Genomic DNA, 19,850 nt, shown 5'->3' with positions numbered 1-19,850 from the left:
AACTGTACATTAGACATTTTGGTTTCGAGGATTATAAATAAAGGAACTCACACGTAGGGAGTTCTTTTTCACAGCAAGGAACTTTAAATAAACAAGGTCATGTTTTATTAAGTACATTGGCAGACTTCATGTGCTGTCCAAAATGTAGAGCACAGTATAACAACCCATTAGAAAGAGCCTTTCATGTAAAATACAGCTGTGCACATTTTAGAAAAATACCAACAATTTGAGCTTTGTTTTTAAAAAAGCTTATAAATCATACATATATTTATAAATGGAACCAACATGCTTACTTTATAAACATATCCTTTAATTATCTGTTACCCATTATTTCCAAAGCATTCCACATTTTAAATAAACACTTAAGAAGATTAAATATTTTATTTTATTAAAAAAAAAAAATCAGTTTTCCCAGCATCAAGAGCTACGGGGTTAGGAAGGCGCAGTGAGAGTACGGAGACTGACATAGGAGCTTAAACGTTTCTTGGCTAAAAACGTACTTCCTAAATTTAAAAGTCAAAGCAAAATGTAAAAAATAAATAAATATACAAGTTGTAATTTTCATTTGCTCTCTTTCTGCTTTCTTCTTTATTCCATATTGGTCACACCCAGGATTCTCAACATATTGCACTTCTGCAAAAAACATCACTGGGTTACTACCCTGCAGGAGACAAAGCATTCAGTCCACACCTGTGCTAACACGTGAGTGGTCTCTTCTGCATTGAAAAGGTAGCAAATAAGGTAAAAAGAATCCAATTAAACCATGCAGATCGTGAAAATATTTAGGAATAGCTAGCTCCTTCTCCACAATGTAATGTCTTAGAGAGATTTAAGGTACCTTTCCTCCCCTGATTTCTTTTTAAATAATTATAAAGACCACGTAGTGTCTCCAAGTAGTAAGCATGCTTCTGAGTAATAAAGGATGAATTATAAAACAGCAAAAAAAATCAGATTATGTCAGAATAACAAAGGACCGACTGCAAAAGACAAGTATTTAAATAAAAATGTCTAAGCCTTTAAAATGTGAAATAAAATTACGAAAGGACTTGGAAAAACACGAAAGGCATAAAATCGAGAAGCAGAGGTTTAACAAAGCTTTATGCTCTACCTGAATGTATTCAACAAAAATTTAAGTTGGAGGGAAAAAAAAAAGATCAGAGCAGTTATTAATAGCATCTTGCTTAACTTTCATGGGAATTAACATAGTCACTGACAAGATTTTATTTGGTTGTAAAGTACGTCAGCAATGAAACTGAATCCTTTAAACGCTGATTACTGCAATCCATGCAACATTTTGACTACACTTCTCAGAATTCTGTTGTCTTTCAGCTTTTAAAATTTAGCACCTCCTAAGTGCATAAAAGATTCGTCTCAGTAATGTTTAAAAATATTTAAAATTATTTCTTAGGAAGGTATAATGCCTTCAACACTGCTAAATTTTAAACAGCCTATTACAGGTGTAGGACGACTAAAGGGCATGAAAAAAAAAAAAAAAAGATGTACTGCTATCGCAACAAACATGTCTTCTCTAGAATTAATTGTTTCTTTTCCTTGAGATGCAACAAGTGTGTTTCCTCTGGCCAGGACCACACGCTGTAGAGGACTATACATCCTACTTCAATAAACAGCAAAAATGAACATAGTCGTGCACAAGCCAACGAAACGTTCTCTCCCGGAACATTCCAGGAGATGTTAAAGCAGCAGGTCGTGCCATAAGACTGGTGAGTGATGCTGCTACCTATTTCTTCGAATGAGATAGGAGTGAATGTTGGAACCATGGCCACAGCAACACAATCCTCCGACCGCGTTCCTCGGGCAGTCGTTTGTCTCCCCAGCTCCCTACTAAAAACGTCAGATGGTAAAATAGTAAGGCAGCTGTTGACTTCCATTAGGGAAAAAAAAAAAAAATGCAGCTCCATACATTTCCAGTTTAGTCACACTCCGCTAGGACAGATGGAGTAGCCAATGCCAAGAACTTCGCCGGCTGGGGCTGGTTCAGCAGAGTTTAAAAAAGAATGATTATTAAGTTTTGCTCTCCGACATGGATGCTTGCTTCAGCTCCCAGAGGACCCCCAAAGCCACAAAGCATTCCCAGGGGGACCGAACAGGTCCTCTGGTTGAATTTTCCAAGTTTCATCTCTTTCGCGATCCCATCCTAATTCCAAGCCTCCTTCCCTGAGTCTGAGTCTGACTGGGGTGTGCCATTTAAAGGGCTGACGATGCCACGGCAGAGAACAGAGAACTGCGGGCTAACACCGCTAGTTGTCATGACTTCACTGAAGGGTCAAAACAGTTATATCATTAAGTAACTATGTTGAATCACATTCAGGCACAGCCAAAATGAAAGTGAAGGACAACATGCAGTTGTTAAAAAAAAAAAATGTAAATTCAAATATGGGAAAAGAATATTATATACAGTGATTTTATATAGAAATTAAGGCTATTCTTACCTTTCCTAATTCCAGTCAAGTCAGAAAGTGAACAAAGAGAATGGCCAACCCGATATTCAACAGCATGACAAGGACAATCATGACTGAATTAGGGCCCTGGAAATGAAACAGAACAAACCAAGCATAATGTTTCCATGTTAATATCCACATATAAGCTAGATCATAAAATCAGTTACCAAAATAATAACCCCGTTGCAGTAAATAAAGTGGGAGCGAATGACAGCAGCTCCAAAAGGTATAAACTAAAAATAGCAATGCCACATTTAGATGGAGCTGTCTCCTCACTTTCACTATGAAATGAATCCAGTCTTGATTAAATCTAAAAAAATCGCTATCAAATAATCTAGTTCATTTACCTCAGAACATTTGACAATAGTCTGGGTGAGAGTTTGTCGTAACGGGGTGAGGAACTAATGGAAAGTGGACATGCACTTTTTGTTAGGGTATAATTTAGACGAGGAAGAATTATTTCCTCAGGAAGGCAGTTAGAAAGACTAAAATCTTAAAGGGTACCGAGGCCTCTCAGGAAAAAATTTAGGACACTTGCTTTTCCTGGTCAGAGTTTTGGACACCAACCCACCCAGGAAGTAAAAATTATAAGCAGGAAGTTGAACACTTGTAGAAATCTTACAGGTCTAATTCTTCACGTCTTTGCTCACAGCCACCACGTTCCAGAAATCAAGTTCTATTTAACAAACTGCAGAATCCTCTTTTTGATAAATATGGCTATAATAAATACCAGCTAGCCAAGGTACCCAAACTTTGTTTACTTGTTCAAACAAAACCCAACCTTATTGACCCAACTGTTTCAGAGCTGCTCAGGCTTGACCATCCTTCTTCCAGAGACCTGATCTTGGTATTTACTATTCAAATAGTGTCTAATTCTTATGTAGCATTAACTGTGATCTAAACTGGCCTTATGAGGTGGGTGGGGTGGGTATTTCAATGGTAATTTTACAGGTGAGGCAACAGTTGTATAGATTTGAATATGTAACGAGGCTACAATGCAACAGGGTAACAGAGTCCTCAAATGCAGTACTGGTGTGATTCTGGGGCAGAGGGAAGGAAGACTGAAGTTTCAGTTGGTCCAGTGCTCGTGATGTAAGGTATGGATCTTGGGTCTCATCCTTACAGGAGGTCTCCTCCTCAGATGGGCCACAACTTCCCTGGCAGGGGTCAGAGTGCCCTGGTCTTCGTCTAGCCTAACACTTGGCATGTTTTCACTTCCTGTTAATCTCCATCTTCGCGCTAGACTGAGTTCCATGGCGGTGGGAGCTGTGTTCTGCTCACCGCCATGCACCCGCACATATGGGCTGCCCTGTTCATCCAGGTTTTCGTTATGAACACCTGTTATCATCTGGTACTTCTCCAGGTGTTGTGGACATGGTTGTTGACTTTATTAATTCACTGCCTTAAATGAAGAACAAGGTGATTACTAAAATCAGAGTGGGGGAGAAAAGTAAAAATGTGTATCCTTGAGATGGGGACTGTTAGGAAGAAGAAAAACCATAGTTTCCAAATCCCAAGTGAAGGGGAGGAAAAAGCACATTTATTTCCGGTGTTTATATGCCAGGCAGTGGGCCAATAATGAGCATTTTTGGGTACATGGTTTCTTCTTCACAGGTGATTACGAATTACAGAGCTCTGAGAGGGTAAGTGTCCTGTCCAAGGTTACTCATCCATAAACAAATTACAGACCTAAAATTAAACTTTGTCTACTTCAGAGCTGCTAGGTTTTTTTTTTTCCCTACATCCCTGTAATAGCCACAAGCCTTAGTTTAAAAGTAATAATTTCTAATCATGTTCTTGAAAATGGCATTTTCAACTATATGCTTGGATTTCGTGGTAGCAGAAAACATTAAATCTTGATATGACCAACTGTTTTTAGAATAGTTTCTTAAGTTACTGGGAGGGTCCTAATCTATGTAACTCTTCAATCATGAGCAACTTAAAATGTCTACTGTAGGAAATACTTATAACTCAGAAGAAATTGAAATAATCTTTCAACATCAGAACGCAGCACAGAAATTAAGGAAATGCTATCACAAACTTTGATTAGATTTTGCCCATGAATATGTTAAGTTTGGATTCATGTTACTGTTCTGGGTCATTGGGTTTAATTCATAATTCCTGAAGACAGTGATATGAAAGATGAGGAGGAGTATATGGTGTCAGAACAACACTATGTAGAGTTCAGTGTCCTATAGTGGACCAAGGAAAAGTAGAAAAACAGAGAAAGTGCCTTCAGTGAATCTAAGTTCAAAAAGTCTAAGGTGTGTCTGGACCTTTAACTCCCATGTCATGAATCCTTACAAGGTTCCACGAATTTATCTTTTTGAATTTATTAGCATTTTAGGATGGAGATATATAGATATATGTCCATTTTATATTTATATATAAAATGGACATATATCTATATCTATACATATCTCCATCCAAAAATATATATAGATATATGTCCATTATATATATATATATTTATATATATTATATTTATATATAAATATGTAACATATATCTATATATCTATATATTTATCCAACTAGTACAACTCCATTTATGAAGCTATTTTTTAAGATGACTCAGTGAAGATGAAGGTAAGGCAGCAATAAAAAGTTCCAACAGCAACCAGGTGGAAAATACATTCTGGAATGCTATGTTTAACAGGCAGATATCAAGATGTGCCTCAGTGTTCTTCAGATACCTAGACTGGGCACAGGATGAGAAGCTTTAAGGTAAAGTCTTATAAACATGACCGTGGTAGCCAGTTGTAGCTTAAAATAGCAAAATGGAAAAAAAAATCAGTCTTGCTTTTCAAGACTGACTGAGACAGGTGTAATAGAAGAAGCTGTAGCAGGACAAAGTGCAAGTCTGGACTGGGAGAACTTTCAGGCAGTTAGAAAATAAAGAAGTTCTACCTCAAGAAATATATGTTTTTTTTCTTCAAAAGACTACTACTCATTTAAAAATGAGGAATCTTCTGAGAAGTTACTGCAGTCTATGTTAAATCTAAAACTTCTCTAAAAGCATGAAAAAAAAGTGGAGTATAAATAGACAAGTTTATATGTATTTACTATTTGTAGGGGTTTTTTTTTCCCTTTTTTTTTTTTTTTAAGATTTTGCTTATTTATTTGACAGAGAGAGACGCAGTGAGAGAGGGGAACACAGGCGGGGGAGTGGGAGAGGGAGAAGCAGGCTTCCTGCTTAGCAGGGAGCCCGATGTGGGGCTTGATCCCAGGACCCAGGGATCATGACCTGAGCTGAAGGCAGACGCTTAACGACTGAGCCACCCAGGTGCCCCTATTTGTAGGGTTTTAATGTGTGTGTGTATACGTGGTTCAAAACTGACACGATACGGATGCCTTAAGTTTTACAACAGTTCAAAAGAAAGTTTAGGTAAATTTCCAAATAGACTTGGAAGAGAGCATTGGCTAAGAAAAAGGGCAGGCAGTTCTCAGGAGTCCATATTGCTAGTCAGAAGTCCCCTTGCTGGTCTGATTGATGATAAGGGGGCAATGATGTCTATACTGGCTCCTACCCAAGTTGCTATGTTGCAAAATCCTACAAAAACGTGGGTTCCACATAGAATGTTTCCATGGCACATCAGTCTGTGTGCAACCATGGCCCATAGAAGTCACACGTTTCTTGAGAAGGGTCATAGAGTAATAGGGGCATATTCCCTCGTCTCTTACCACTCATATCAAGTACTTAATTTGCTAAGTGTTAGCCTGTGTCTCAGAAGATTTTCTGTATTTCTAGGAGATGGACATCCAGGGTGATCTTGAGGAGGGGTCAAAACCTATTGGAATATTTATGAACCATTTTATGCTTCAATTACTACCGTGTTGGAACAATAACGGCCTTTGCTTTTTGAGCACTTACTATGTGCTATGTACTGTGCCAAGAGCTATGTAAGTACTACTCATTTAATCTTCAAAACAACCCTATGCTATAGGTAGAGATGAGGAAAACAACTCACAGAGCAGTTAGGAAACTTGCCCAAGGTCACATGACTGAGAAGCAACACAGCTGGGATTTGAACCTAGGAAGTCTGGCACCAGAGTACACACCCTTAGCCACCAGCGTATCCTGTGTCAGTCAATAAGCTGGTGACTAAAATTCCATATCCCACTGTATTCAACCACCCTAAAAAGGATGATTCTGACTCATACTAGATCTCTCGGTTGCCCACAATGAACACTGCTTCAGTCTGGTCCTTCTCCAGTGTGTGCTTCATTGTGAAAATTCCTACGAATTTTCAAGGTATTTATAAACCTCTAACTTACACAGTGTCTATCTCAAAATTGAATGCGGTACTCCTTCGTTTGAAAGATGGTTCATTAACTACCTTTATGATGATTTTATCACTTCTAAACTGTCCAGAAAACAGTCATCAGGAGAGTGAAAGGCAGCTTTGTGTTATCAGGAAAAGAAGGTTAACTGTTAAAATCTTCACAGGATGGGGCACCTGGGTGGCTCAGTGGGTTAAAGCCTCTGCCTTCAGCTCAGGTCATGATCTCAGGGTCCTGGGATTGAGCCCTGCATCGGGCTCTCTGCTCAGCGGGGAGCCTGCTTCCTCCTCTCTCTGCCTGCCTCTCTGCCTACTTGTGATTTCTGTCTCTCAAATAAATAAAATCTTAAAAGAAAAAAAAAATCTTCACAGGAAGGTGCCCAGGCGATCTTGACTTCCGGTTCCTGTAATGACAGAGCCTGTAGAGTGCTAGGCCTCCTTTCTCATGGGACATGGAAGGGAACCCTAGAGACCAACTTACAGGTTACCTCCAAGAACCAGATGGTTCTGCGTATAAGTAAAAAAGGTACTGTCTTAAAGGTACTGTCTTAAAAACCATTTATCCCCACAGAGGATGACTCTCAGGAAGTCAATGTAGTTAATCTGATCAATTTATATTTAGATGATAAAAAAAGATGAGAACCAGTGTTTGTTAGCAAAATAAATCTAAGAAATATCAAATATAAGTTAACAAAAAAAATGAATTTCAACTGTTTAACACTGTTACTGTTTACCTGTAAACAGGTTCACCCTGCTGAACAGACGAAAGAAAAAAACTTAAAATTAATACAACTGTAGTAATCCACACCTTTATGCAAATGTCTTAGAAGTTACTAGTAAATATTGGGTCAGCTGTGGCTTCTTTCTTAAGCTACACTTAATGTGCAACACCCTCTGATCCAAAAACATGTGACCAGGTCAACAGATCAGTTGGTCGATTTCTTATTAATAATTACTTAGTTTTAAGATTTTGTCAATTCTATAGAATTTGATAAAGTATGAATTCCATATATCATTTAACAAATCTCTACATGCTCATCAAGTAACACTTACAGGAACATATAGCTTTCTGGTTGAATAATTAAAAACCTTAAATGCTCAAGGCTAATTGATAATAAAATTAGCACTTACCGGAAAACTAAAATTTTAGAAGCCGTTATACTTGGGAAGTTAGAAGACCAAAGTAATTTTAAACAGTGGAGAAGAAAGAAAATGTTCTAGGGGCAAAGCTTGACTGAGTAAAATCCAAACAAAATATTTAGGAGAATAACTCACAATACCTAGAAAAGATGCTGACTGGAGTATCTTTTCCTTCACTTTTAGCTTGTCTCTTTAGGTCTGAAGTGAGTCTTATCAGGCACACAGATGTAGACAGGTCTTGTTTTCCATCCATTCCTTTACACTGTGTCTTTTGTGAGGCTCAAAAGCAGGGCCAAGAACCTAGCAAATGGTGATGGAATCCTCTTCCCAGCTAGAGCTCTGTCAGGGCCCATGATTCCCTTCTAGCCAGAGAGTTAGCTACCATGGATGACGTGTTCCTCCCAAATTCATGTTGAAACCCTAATCTCCAGTGTGATGGTATCTGGAGGGGGCTGTTTGGGAGGTGAGCCCTGGGTCATGAAGGTGGAGCTCTCCTGATGGGATTCGTGCCCTTATAGGAGACAGGAGAAAACTTGCTGTTTCTCTCAGCCGCTTGAGGCTACAGCAAGAAGGTCTCTAAACCAGGAACTGGGTTCTCATCAGACATCACTAGACAAGACTTGATGTCTGGTGAGAACCCAGTTCCTGGCACCTTGATCTTGGGATTTGCAGCCTCCAGAATTATAAGAAATAAGGTTTTTTGCTTAAGCCATCCAGTTGACAGCACTGTTGTCACAGCAGCTCAAACTAAGCTACTCCAAAACTTACCAGAAGGTGGGGAAAGCCTTGCTAACATGAGGTGCAGGAACAAGCCGGCTACCTGAATGATGTCTGAGGTGGGTGGCGGAGCGAACAGGGACTTGTTTCTGCCTGGAGAGTTCTTTGCTGTCTCAGGGTACAAATGTGCTAAGCTCTATCTTATGTAGCCTATGTATCTTCCATGGCCGACGCTCTTCGAGACTTTTGCTAGACAAGCTGTCATCAAGATGCAAGTCACCCTTACACTGCTATCTGAAGGAACCAAAAGGAAGCAAAATCATATCATGCACAACTTACTGAATTGGCTTCTTTTTCCAAAGAAGGGCATGAAGCGTTGTTTGTTGGATTCTTTGGTATAACAAGTTCAGACTTCTTAGCTTTTGGCTCAGCTTTGCTTTCTTTGGCAACTGGTTTTGTCACAGATTTAGGGGGACTCCATTTGTTGGGTGACGGCTTGTGCACCAGCGCTGAGGAAGACAGGCTTGATCCTTCCTCTTCCTCCATGTCTTCTGGGGGGTGCTGGGGAGCATTCAGTTTCACATAGTAGCCGTGGTACTGAGAATGCAGTTCCCCGTTACTGGGGTTGGGGATGTGGTGGCGGCCAGAGTACTTGGACGTGGGCACCATGACTCCTACTTCCTTCGTGGGAGCCTTTGACATCAAAGGCTTATTGATGACAGGGGTCACATGCTCATCAGCCACACTCCGTTTGTCTTGGTTGAGTCTTGCCCCTGAGCTGGGGTTCTGCTTCTTGGTGGGTTTTGGGGAGGAGGGCTGGGGTGAGTGGCTTTGCTTGGGACTTGCTTCAGGAGACCTGGGGGGTGTCGTGCCTTTGCGATAAAAATGCGGAGACTCCTTTGGTGTAGGTGGCTTTTCTGGTACTTTTTCTTCTGGATTCTCTTTAGCATCTACACCTTCCTGAAATCTCTGTTTGATATAATCTGGGCCTGGGGAAAAATTGACAACAGAAGGTGATAAAATTAAGATAAGGCATAAAGGCTCCTTTGTTCTGGCTATCTATATGTGTTTTTGCTACATCAGATGAGCCATTCCTCTTTTTTCTTTTCTTTTCTTTTAAAAATATTGCCAAGGCTTGGATTGAGCATAAGCATACTTCATTTCAGAGGGGAAAAGATTATCTGTTGCAGAAAAAATTAATATTTACCATTACTTACCTATTTTGCTAGCCATAAAGGTTAAACTTGGTTCTGATTCCCTAATAATTGCAACATTCCTGCCTGCTTGCAGAACACTGAGGTAAAATTCATATTGATGGAGCACTAGTGATAACACCATAATTAACCTGCATATTCAAATTTTGCAGCATAACCAAAACACAAAGTGCCCTTTCAAATAACTGACTCATGTATGTTCAGTATATTAAAATATTTAAAGTATTAACATTTAACAGAACATCTACTCTGTAAGTAGGAATAGAACCTGCAGATGACATTTGTAATGCTACTTCACCCAAGGATGCTTAACCGACTAAGCCACCCAGGTGCCCCATCAAAGGATCATTTAAACTTTCTGGAGTTCTTCAAGGGCTTCTGCAAGCATCAAAATCATGACAAGGAGCATTTAGACCATTTACATTTAAACTAATTATTGACAGATTCATAATTATAAAAAGCTGGGGTAGCAATACTTATATCAGACAAAATAGACTTTAAGACAAAGACTGTAACAAGACACACAGTAGGGCATTATATAAAGATGAAGGGATCATCAATCCAACAGGAGTATCTAAAGATCTAACTGTAAAGATCCATGCATCCAACACTGGAATATCTAAATACATAAAGCAAGTATTAATAGATATTTATTTTCTGCCTGGATGACCTATCCATTGATGTAAGTGGGTGTTAATGTCTCTTATATATTATTGTCATTTTTTTCCCTTTAAAAGGGAGAAGTGTCGGGGCGCCTGGGTGGCTCAGTGGGTTAAGCCGCTGCCTTCGGCTCAGGTCATGATCCCAGGTCCTGGGTTCGAGCCCCACATCGGGCTTTCTGCTCAGCAGGGAGCCTGCTTCCTCCTCTCTCTCTGCCTGCCTCTCTGCCTACTTGTGATTTCTCTCTGTCAAATAAATAAATAAAAAATCTTTAAAAAAAAATAAAAGGGAGAAGTGTCTTTGAATGCTATATTAGACCAGATGGACTTAACAGATTATATACAGAACATCCCATCCAAAACCAGAATGTACATTCTTTTCAAGTGTGCATTGTACATTCTCTAGGCTAGATCACATGTTAGGCCACAAAACGAGTCTCAATAAGTTTAAGAAGACTGAAATCCTATCATGCATCATTTCTGACCACAACCATGTAAAACTAGAAATCAATTACAAGAAAGAAAACTGTAAAAAAACACAAACATGTGGAGACTGAACACCATGCTACTCAACAACCAAAAATCAGAGAGGAAATAAAGACACAGTGGTCCAAATCTTATGGATGCCCCAAGGGACATCTAAAAGGGAAATTTATAGCAATACAGGTGTACCTAAAGGAACTAGAGAAAAAGGAAAAAAACTCAAAGTTGGTAGAAGGAAGGAAATAATAAAGATTAGAACAAAAACAAAGGAAATGTCGAGTAAAAACACAATAGAAAAATTGAACAAAACTGACATTTAGCCAGACTCATTAAGAAAAATGAGGACAAAATAAAATTAGGAATAAAGGAAAACAGCCAACACCACAGAAATATAAAAGAGACTACTACAAAAATTATACGCCAACAAACTGGATAATCTAGAAGAAATAGATAAAATCCTAAAAACATACAGTCTTTCAAAACTGAATCAGGAAGATATAGAAAATCTGAACATATCAATTACTAGTAATGAAACTAAATTGGTAATCAAAAACTCCCAACAATAGGGGCACCTGGGTGGCTCAGTGGGTTAAGGCCTCTGCCTTCGGCTCAGGTCATGATCCCAGGGTCTTGGGATCGAGCCCCACATTGGGCTCTCTGCTCTGTGGGGAGCCTGCTTCTCTCTCTCTGCCTGCCTCTCTGCCTACTTGTGATCTCTGTCTGTCGAATAAATAAATAAAATCTTAAAAAAAAAAAAAAAAACCTCCCAACAATAAAAGTCCAGGACCAGATGGATTCACGGGTGAATTCTATTAAACATTTAAAGAAGAGTTAATACCTAGTCTCCTCAAATTATTCCAAAAAATAGAAAAGGAAGTAAAGCTTACCAGAGACATTACAAAAAAACTATAGGCCAATAGCTCTGATGTACACAGATGCAAATATCTAACAAAATATCAGCAAACCTCGTTAAATAATACATGAAATGAATCATTTACCAGGATCAACTGGGATTTTTCTGGGGATGCAAAGGATGGTTCAACGTCGGCAAAACAATCCATGTAATACACCACATTAACAAAATGAAGTGTAAAAATCATGTGATCATCTCAAGAGATGCATAAAAAGCATTAAAATTCATCATTTAATCATAATAAAAATTCTCAACAAAGTGAGTTTAGAGGGAACATACCTCAACATAATAAAGACCACATATGACAAGCCCAGAGCTAACATCATATTTGGTGGTGAAAAAACTAAGAGCTTTTCCTCTAACATCAGAAATAAGAATGTCCATTCTTGCCACTTCTATTTAACATGGTTCTGGAAGTTCTAGCTGCAGCAATCAGACAAGAAAAAGAAATAAAGGCATAAATACTGGTAAGGAACAAGTAAACTTACTATATATAGAAAACCCTAGGGGAACCTGGGCGGCTCAGTTGGTTAAGCGTCTGGCTCTTGGTTTTTTGGCTCAGGTCATGATCTCAGGGGTCATGAGATCAAGTCCTGCGTTGGGCTCTGCACTCAGCAGGGAGTCTGCCTGAAGATTCTCTCCCTCTGCTCCTCCCCCCTGCCCATGAGCTTTCTAAAATAAAATATTTTTTAAAAAAGGAAAACCCTAAACACTCCACCAAAAAACCATTAGGATAAATGAATTTGGAAGCTGCAGTTTACAAAATTAATATACGGAAAGCTGTACACTATACACTAATAACAAAGTGGCAGAAAGAAATTAAGAAAACAATCCCATTTACAATTGCACCAAAAACACGGATGAAAGAAATTGAAGATGACACAAATGGAATGACATTCCACGTTCATGGATTAGAAGAATTAATGTTGTTAAAATATTAAAATGCCCATTCTATCCAAAGCAATCTACGGATTCAGTGCAATCCTTATCAAAATACCAATAGCATTTTTCAAAGAACTAGAACAAAAATAATCCTAAAATTTGTATGGAACCACAAAGACCCTGAATAGCCAAAGCAGCCTTGAGAAAGAAAAACAAAGCTGGAAGTGTCACAATCCTGGATTTCAAGATATACTATAAAGCTATAGCAATCAATATAGTATTGTACCAGGGGCACCTGGGTGGCTCAGTGGGTTAAAGCCTCTGCCTTCAGCTCAGGTCATGAACCCAGGGGCCTGGGATCGAGCCCTGCATTGGGCTCTCTGCTCTGCAGGGAGCCTGCTTCCCTCTCTCTCTCTGCCTACTTGTGATCTCAGTCTGTCAAATAAATAAATAAAATCTTAAAAAAAAATATATAGTATTGTACCAGCACAAAAATAGATCAATGGGACAGAATAGAGAGCCCAGAAATATATCCATGATTATATGGTCAATTACCCTATGACAAAGGAGGCAAGAATATACAATAAGGAAAAGACAATCCCTTCAATATGACATACAAAAGAATGAAAGTAGGCCATTTTCTTACATCATACACAAAAATAAAAATGGATTAAAGAACTAAATGTAAGACCTAAAACCATCAAGTTCCTAGAAGAAAACATGGGCAATAATCTGTTTGACATCAGCCCCAGCCAACATTTTTCTGGATATGTCTTCTCAGGCAAGGGAAACAAAAGCAAAAATAAGCTACTGAGAGTACACTAAAATAAAGACCTTTGCCAAGAAGAAACCAACAAATCAAAAAGGCAACCTACTAAATGGGAAAAGATATTTGCAAATGATATATCCAATAAGGGTTTAATGTCTAAAACATTATGCCAGAACTAATGCAACTCAAGACCAATAAAACCCACAATCTGACTGAAAAATGGACAGAGGGCCTGAGCAGACAGTTTCCCAAAGAAGGCATATAGATGGCTCATAGACACATGAAAAAATGCTAAGCATCACTAATAATCAGGGAAATGCAAATCAAATCCATAATGAGATATTACTTTACACCTGTCAGAATGGCTGGTATTAGAAAGATAAGAAATAAGTATTGGCAAGGATGTGGAGAAAAAGGAACTTTCGTGCACTGTTGGTAGAAATGTAAATTGGTGCAGTCACAATGGAAAACAGCATGGAGGTTCCTCAAAAATTTAACAATAGAGATCACATATTATCCAGTATTCCACTATTGGGTATTTACCCAAAGAAAATGGCAACACTAATCTGAACAGATCTATGCACCTCTATGTTTATTGCAGCATTACTTACAATAATCAAATTATGGAACACAACCCAAGTGTCCCTTGATAGATGAATGAACAAAAAAGATGTATATTCAAACAATGGAATGTTACTCAGCAATGAAAAAGATTTTTGCCGTTTGTGACAACATGGATGGAGCTAGAGGGTATTATCCAAATGAAATAAGTCAGAGAAAGACAAATACCATGTAATTTCATTTATATGTAGGATTTAAAAAGCAAAACAAATAAACAAAAAGCAGAAACAGATTCTTAAATACAGAGAATTGATGGTTGCCAGAGGGGAGGAAGGTGGAGGGATGGGCAAAATGGGTGAAGGTGAGTGGAAAGCACAAGCTTCCAGTTATAGAATGAATAAGTCATGGGAAGGAAAGGTACAGCACAGGAGATACAGTCAATGGTACTGTAGCAGCACTGTAGGGTGACCGATGGTCACTACACTGGGGTGAGTAGAGCATGACTGGATAACCTTGTGCAATCACTAAGCTGTATACCTGAAACTAAAGCAACATCTGGTGGAGCATCTGGGTGGCTCAGGCAGCTAAGAGTCCAGCTCTTGGTTTTGGCTCAGGTCATGATCTCAGGGTCTTGAGATCAAGCCCCGCATTGGGACCCATTCTCAGCAAGGAGTCTGCTTAGGATTCTCCCTCCCTGGGGCCCTCCCACCCCTATTCCCACTCTCTTTCTCTAAAAAATAAATAAATAAGCTTAATAAAGTAAGATTTGGTGTGTCAACTATACTTCAGTGTTATGTGGGAATTTTTGAAGGAGCGAAGAGTAACGACCCAGACCACGCAGCACAAGATGGTAGTGGCCTTGAGTTTATGAATGTCAGTGGTCCAGGCAGTGGGAAACCCGGGGCTGTCCAAGACAGTACTCCAAGGTAGTGCCCTCCCTCTAGGCACTTCACCTCTCAGTTCCTCCCCTATAAGCAGATCACCTATATCCTCTGGCCACCACTCTACCTATCAGTCACTTTCATCCCATGAGGTCAAGTCGAGGTCACAACGCAGGTGGCCCTATTCTCTGCAAATGGGCAGGAAGTGACAACATCATCTCTTGAGTATACAGGGAGAAATCACCCCACCAATTTGTTTACAGAAACTGGCATCTGTTCACTTTCTTTCCTATCCCCTACTCCCACCCCTCTCCCCAGACTTAGAAGATTTACAGAGGAGCTGAAGGACAGTTATCCTCAATAGTTAAAATACATACTGCCTACTTATACTTTTAATTGCTCTTCCTCTGGTGGTCTGAATAGTAACTTATTGTTCTGAGACTGCTGTTTATACAAGGTATTTCCCCAAATTTAAAGCTTCACCAAAATCTTAGGAAGCAGGCATTATTATCCTACTTTACTGACCCAAAAATAGCTGTAGTAGCTGAAAACCAAAACCACACAGCTTCTGTGCATCCTTAAAATAAAATACAACAATATATATGTAATATTTTAAGCCCCAAAATGAGAATTCCCAAAGACCCACAATTGTAGTTCATATTCAGGGCCCAAAACATAACAAACAATATTATCTCTCTTTCCAACCAAACAGGATAAGATCATATGGCAATAATTACTGAACTTGAAGGCTCCCCACAAATGCTACCACCACCCCTTTGAAATTTGGCAATTTTCTCTGAAAGTATGAATTCTTGGCCCAAAGAAAGGTATCTCTGTGCCCTAAAGGAAAAGGGGCATCTGCAAATCATTCAAAAGGTAATGAGCTTCCTGTTTCTGACTTCTCTTTTGGTGCTGAGACTGGCATATACCAGAAGAGAAATAGCAGCAGCACCAGAAAGTCCTGTTCTTTCATCAACAGACTTACCCCTACTTAAAAAACCCATTAAGGTCATTTACGCTGGTCTTCCACGGAGAACCACCTCATGATTCTATGGCACAAAAAGCCTTCCTCCCCTCCAGTGATAACAGATAATATCTGATACAGTTTGAAGCAGTGCGTTGCTTACGTATTTTTTTCTCTTAACCCTTCTACCCCAAATTTCATCAGAGTTGGTTGATTTTATTTTACTTCCTTGTGAATCCATTTTACATCAAAGTACTTTTAATGTCTTCAATCTAAGGGGTAGGAACAAAAGCTATTTTTGCAAAACTAAAGATAAAGCCACATTAAAAGCTAATGTTTAACTTAAGTGCCTACACGGGGGCTACAGGGGAAGGGAATGAACACTGGCGAACATGATTGGTTATACATTCTTAAAGTTGTGCGGAAAAGAGACAGAGTCACTGAACCCTGAGAAATAAAGCTGTCACAGAGCCCACGCGCTTCATCTTGAAAATGTGAGACCATAATAGTGCAGCTTACAAATTCAGGATTTATCCAAATTTGTAAGGAAAAGTTAAACGATCCGTATTTTCAGATAACATGATGCTATGTAATAGATACAGAAAACCCTAAGACTCCATGGAAAAACTATCAGAACAAGTAAAATGAATTCAGTAAGGTTGCAGAATAAAAAATTAATATACAGAAATCTGTTGTGTTTCTATGCACTAATAGTGAAGCGGCAGAAAGAAAAATTAAGAAAACGATCCCATTTACAACGGCGTCAAAAATTATACAATTAGGAACACACCTAGGAGGTCAAAGATCTGTACTCCGAAGACTATTAGACACTGATGAGGGACACTGAGGATGACACAAATGTAATGATATTTCATGCTCGCGGAATGGAAGAATCAGAAGCATTAAAATGGTAGTATGGACTACCCACACGAATCTCTAGATCCCTATCAAAGCACCAACAGTATTTTTCACATAACCCAGAACAGTCCTAAAATTTGTGTAGAATCACAAAAGACTTCAAATGGCTAAAGCAATCTTGAAAAAGAACAAAAAACCTGGAGGTATCACAATCCAGATTCAAGTTAGAGTAAGCACAACATAATGGGACTGGCACAAAAGAAGACACATAGATCAGTGGAACAGAATAGAGAGCCCAGAAATAAACTCATGCTTATGTGGTCAGTCTATGGTGAAGGAGGCAAGAATACCCAATAGGGCAAAGACAGTCCTTCAATCAATGGCTCTGGGAAACTGGACCACTCTCTTATACCATACATGAAAGTAAATTCAAAATGGATTAAAGATCTAAAACATTACACTTGAAACCGTAAAACTACTGAAACAGGCAATAACCTCTTGGACATTGGCCTTAGCAGAAGTTTCCTAGATGTGTCTCCTCAGGCAAGAAAAACAAAAGCAAAAATAAACTATTGGGACTACACCAAAATAAAAAGCTTTTGCACAGCAAGGAAACCACCAACAAAATGTAAAGGCAACCTACTAAATGGGAGAAGGTATTTGCCATTGATATGTCTGATAAGGGGTTAGGACCAAAATATATAAAGAACTCATACAACTCAACACCAAAAAACCCAAATAATCTGATTAAAGAACTGGCAGAGGACCTGAACAAACATTATTCTGAAGAATATATAGAGATGGCCAACAGACACCTAAAAAGATACTCAGCATCACTAACCATCAAGGAAATACAAATTAAAATCACCATGAGATATCACCTCCCACCAGTCAGAATAGCTAGCTGGTATAAAAAGACAAGAAATAATGAATGTTGAAGGTGTGGAGAAAAGGGAACCCTTGTTCCCTTTTTGCTAGAAATGTAAATTGGTTCAGTCACTGGGAAACAGTATAGAGTTTCCTCAAAAAAATAAAAAATAGAACTACCAACCATTACTTCAATTCCGCTGCTGGGTATTTACTACAAAAAAACCAGAAACACTAATTCAAGTAGATTTGCACCCCTGTCTGTTTATTGCAGCATTTATAACAGCCAAGATATGGAAGCAACCCTAGTGTCCATTTATATATGAATTAATAAAGAATATTTGTTATTCACACACATGCACGCACATGCACACATACACATGGGAATATTACTCAGCCATAAAAAAGAACGAGTTCTTGCCACTTGTGACAATAATGGATAGACCTCGTATTATGTTAAGCGAAATAAGTCAGATTTGGAAAGACAACCACCATATGATTTCACCTATATATGGAACCTAAAAAACAAATGAACAACCAAAAGAAAAAACCAAACCAAAACCAGAAACAGATTCATAAATACAGAGAACTGGTGGTTGCCAGAGGGAAAGTGGGTTGGCAAAACAGGTGAAGGGGTTTAAGAGGTAAAAACTAAATAAATGAAGAGGATGAAAAGTACAGCATAGGGAATATAGTCAATAATATTAATATTATAATTAATATGACTAATATATTAATTATATAATACAATATTATAACAATATGTATTAACTATATAATATATAATATATATAATATCAATAATGTTTAGTAACTTTTTGTAATAACTTTGTATGGTAATGGATGGTAACTGCACTTAAGGTAAGCATTGTACAACGCTCAGAGTTCACAATATTGTATACAAACATTGTAGTATATTAGGCATACCTTAATTAAAAAAAAAAAGGAATTTGGGGCGCCTGGGTGGCTCAGTTGGTAAGCAACTGCCTTCAGGTCAGCTCATGATCTTGGAGTCTCAGGATCAAGTCCCGCATCTGGCTTCCTGCTCAGTGGGGAGTCTCCTTCTCCCTCTGACCCTCTCACCTCTCATGTTCTTTCTCTCTCACTCTCTACTTCTCTCAAGTAAATAAATAAAATCTTAAAAAAAAAAGGAATTTACTAGAACGGTGGACATACATTCTGGTACTAACTTGCATATTAAAAAAATTTCTCAGCTTTACCATACATTAATAAACATCTAGATAAGAAAACAAATGTACTCTCTAGCAGTGTCTCCATATTTGCAGTCAGGAGCACCAGGATTGCAATTCCCAGAGGCTTAAAGTATGTATCGAAGCCTGAAGTCTTGATGTTTAACAAGTGCTCCGGGGGATCCAAAGGTACCCAGACACAGCCATTTAAAAGCATGCCAAAAAAAAGGGGGCCCTGACTCCAGCCGTCAATGGTTCCAACATGGGGTAGTCATGTAGTCATGTAGGGACTGGCCAGCTAGGGGAGAATATACAGTTCGATTTCCCAGAGAACGAATGAATGCTTTTGAACAAGACATATGATGCAGAGGACAGAAGTTTTTCCCGGACTCTCTTCTTGGAAGGCACATGTTGTGCTTGCTACTTGTTCTGTGTAGTAATGTGTGTCAGCGGAGGCATACTAGCAATATTAAACACATGAGACGTAGCAGTTCATTACCAAAGACTAGTCAGCATACTGCCAGTGAGCAAAATTACCATGTATGACGGTAGTTGTTGTAGGAAGTGTTTTCATTGATCTTTACAGACCATCTCTGTGAATCCTAAGGGACTGGGGAGTTCCTATTAGGAAGAAGTCAGATACAAGTCCCCTGCTCACTGGCATGCCACACAACACGCAACAACGTTCAGCACATGCCATCCACCAACACTGAAATGTTCCTTACTACAGTTGGCAGGAAGGCTCTGCACGGATACGGCAGATGGTGACAGCAGGGCAGGCAACTAGTTCCTCCTAGGTGAGCCTTGGTGGGCTGGCTATGGGCAGAAGGAGCTCCATGAAGATTCCCCACAACAAATGTCTATGAGGGCAGGGCTGATGGCAGGGGCTTTGTAGTAACATCGGAAGTCATTTAACAGAAACTAGGTATCTTCTTTGGAGACTGCCAGTCAGGAGAAGAGGACCAAATTGAAAGATTCTAAAAAGGCGATATAACCTGTAGCACGATTACT

The 19,850-nt window shown here is 39.0% G+C and overlaps 1 protein-coding gene across 4 annotated transcripts in view; it reads right to left on the bottom strand.

Moving 5' to 3' along the window:
* Positions 1-394: 394 nt before the first annotated feature.
* Positions 395-19,850, bottom strand: part of JPH1 (junctophilin 1) — an 82,683-nt gene continuing 63,227 nt past the window's right edge. Inside the window, exons 4-6 of one of the 4 annotated variants that reach the window (XM_047724726.1) lie at positions 8,938-9,587; positions 2,451-2,546; positions 395-2,276 (exon numbers count right to left, since the gene is read on the bottom strand). In XM_047724726.1, coding sequence (XP_047580682.1) covers positions 2,466-2,546; positions 8,938-9,587 — 731 coding nt within the window. In that variant the 3' untranslated portion in view covers positions 395-2,276; positions 2,451-2,465. The remainder of the gene's footprint in view (positions 2,277-2,450; positions 2,547-8,937; positions 9,588-19,850) is intronic. The other 3 variants (XM_047724727.1, XM_047724728.1, XM_047724729.1) reach the window with 3 other exon arrangements.

This window comes from Lutra lutra, chromosome 4, assembly GCF_902655055.1.
Source record: "Lutra lutra chromosome 4, mLutLut1.2, whole genome shotgun sequence".
NCBI classification, from domain to species: domain Eukaryota; kingdom Metazoa; phylum Chordata; class Mammalia; order Carnivora; family Mustelidae; genus Lutra; species Lutra lutra.
The sequence above is the reverse complement of the archived record's forward strand: the minus strand, read 5'-3'. Positions and strand labels throughout refer to the sequence as shown.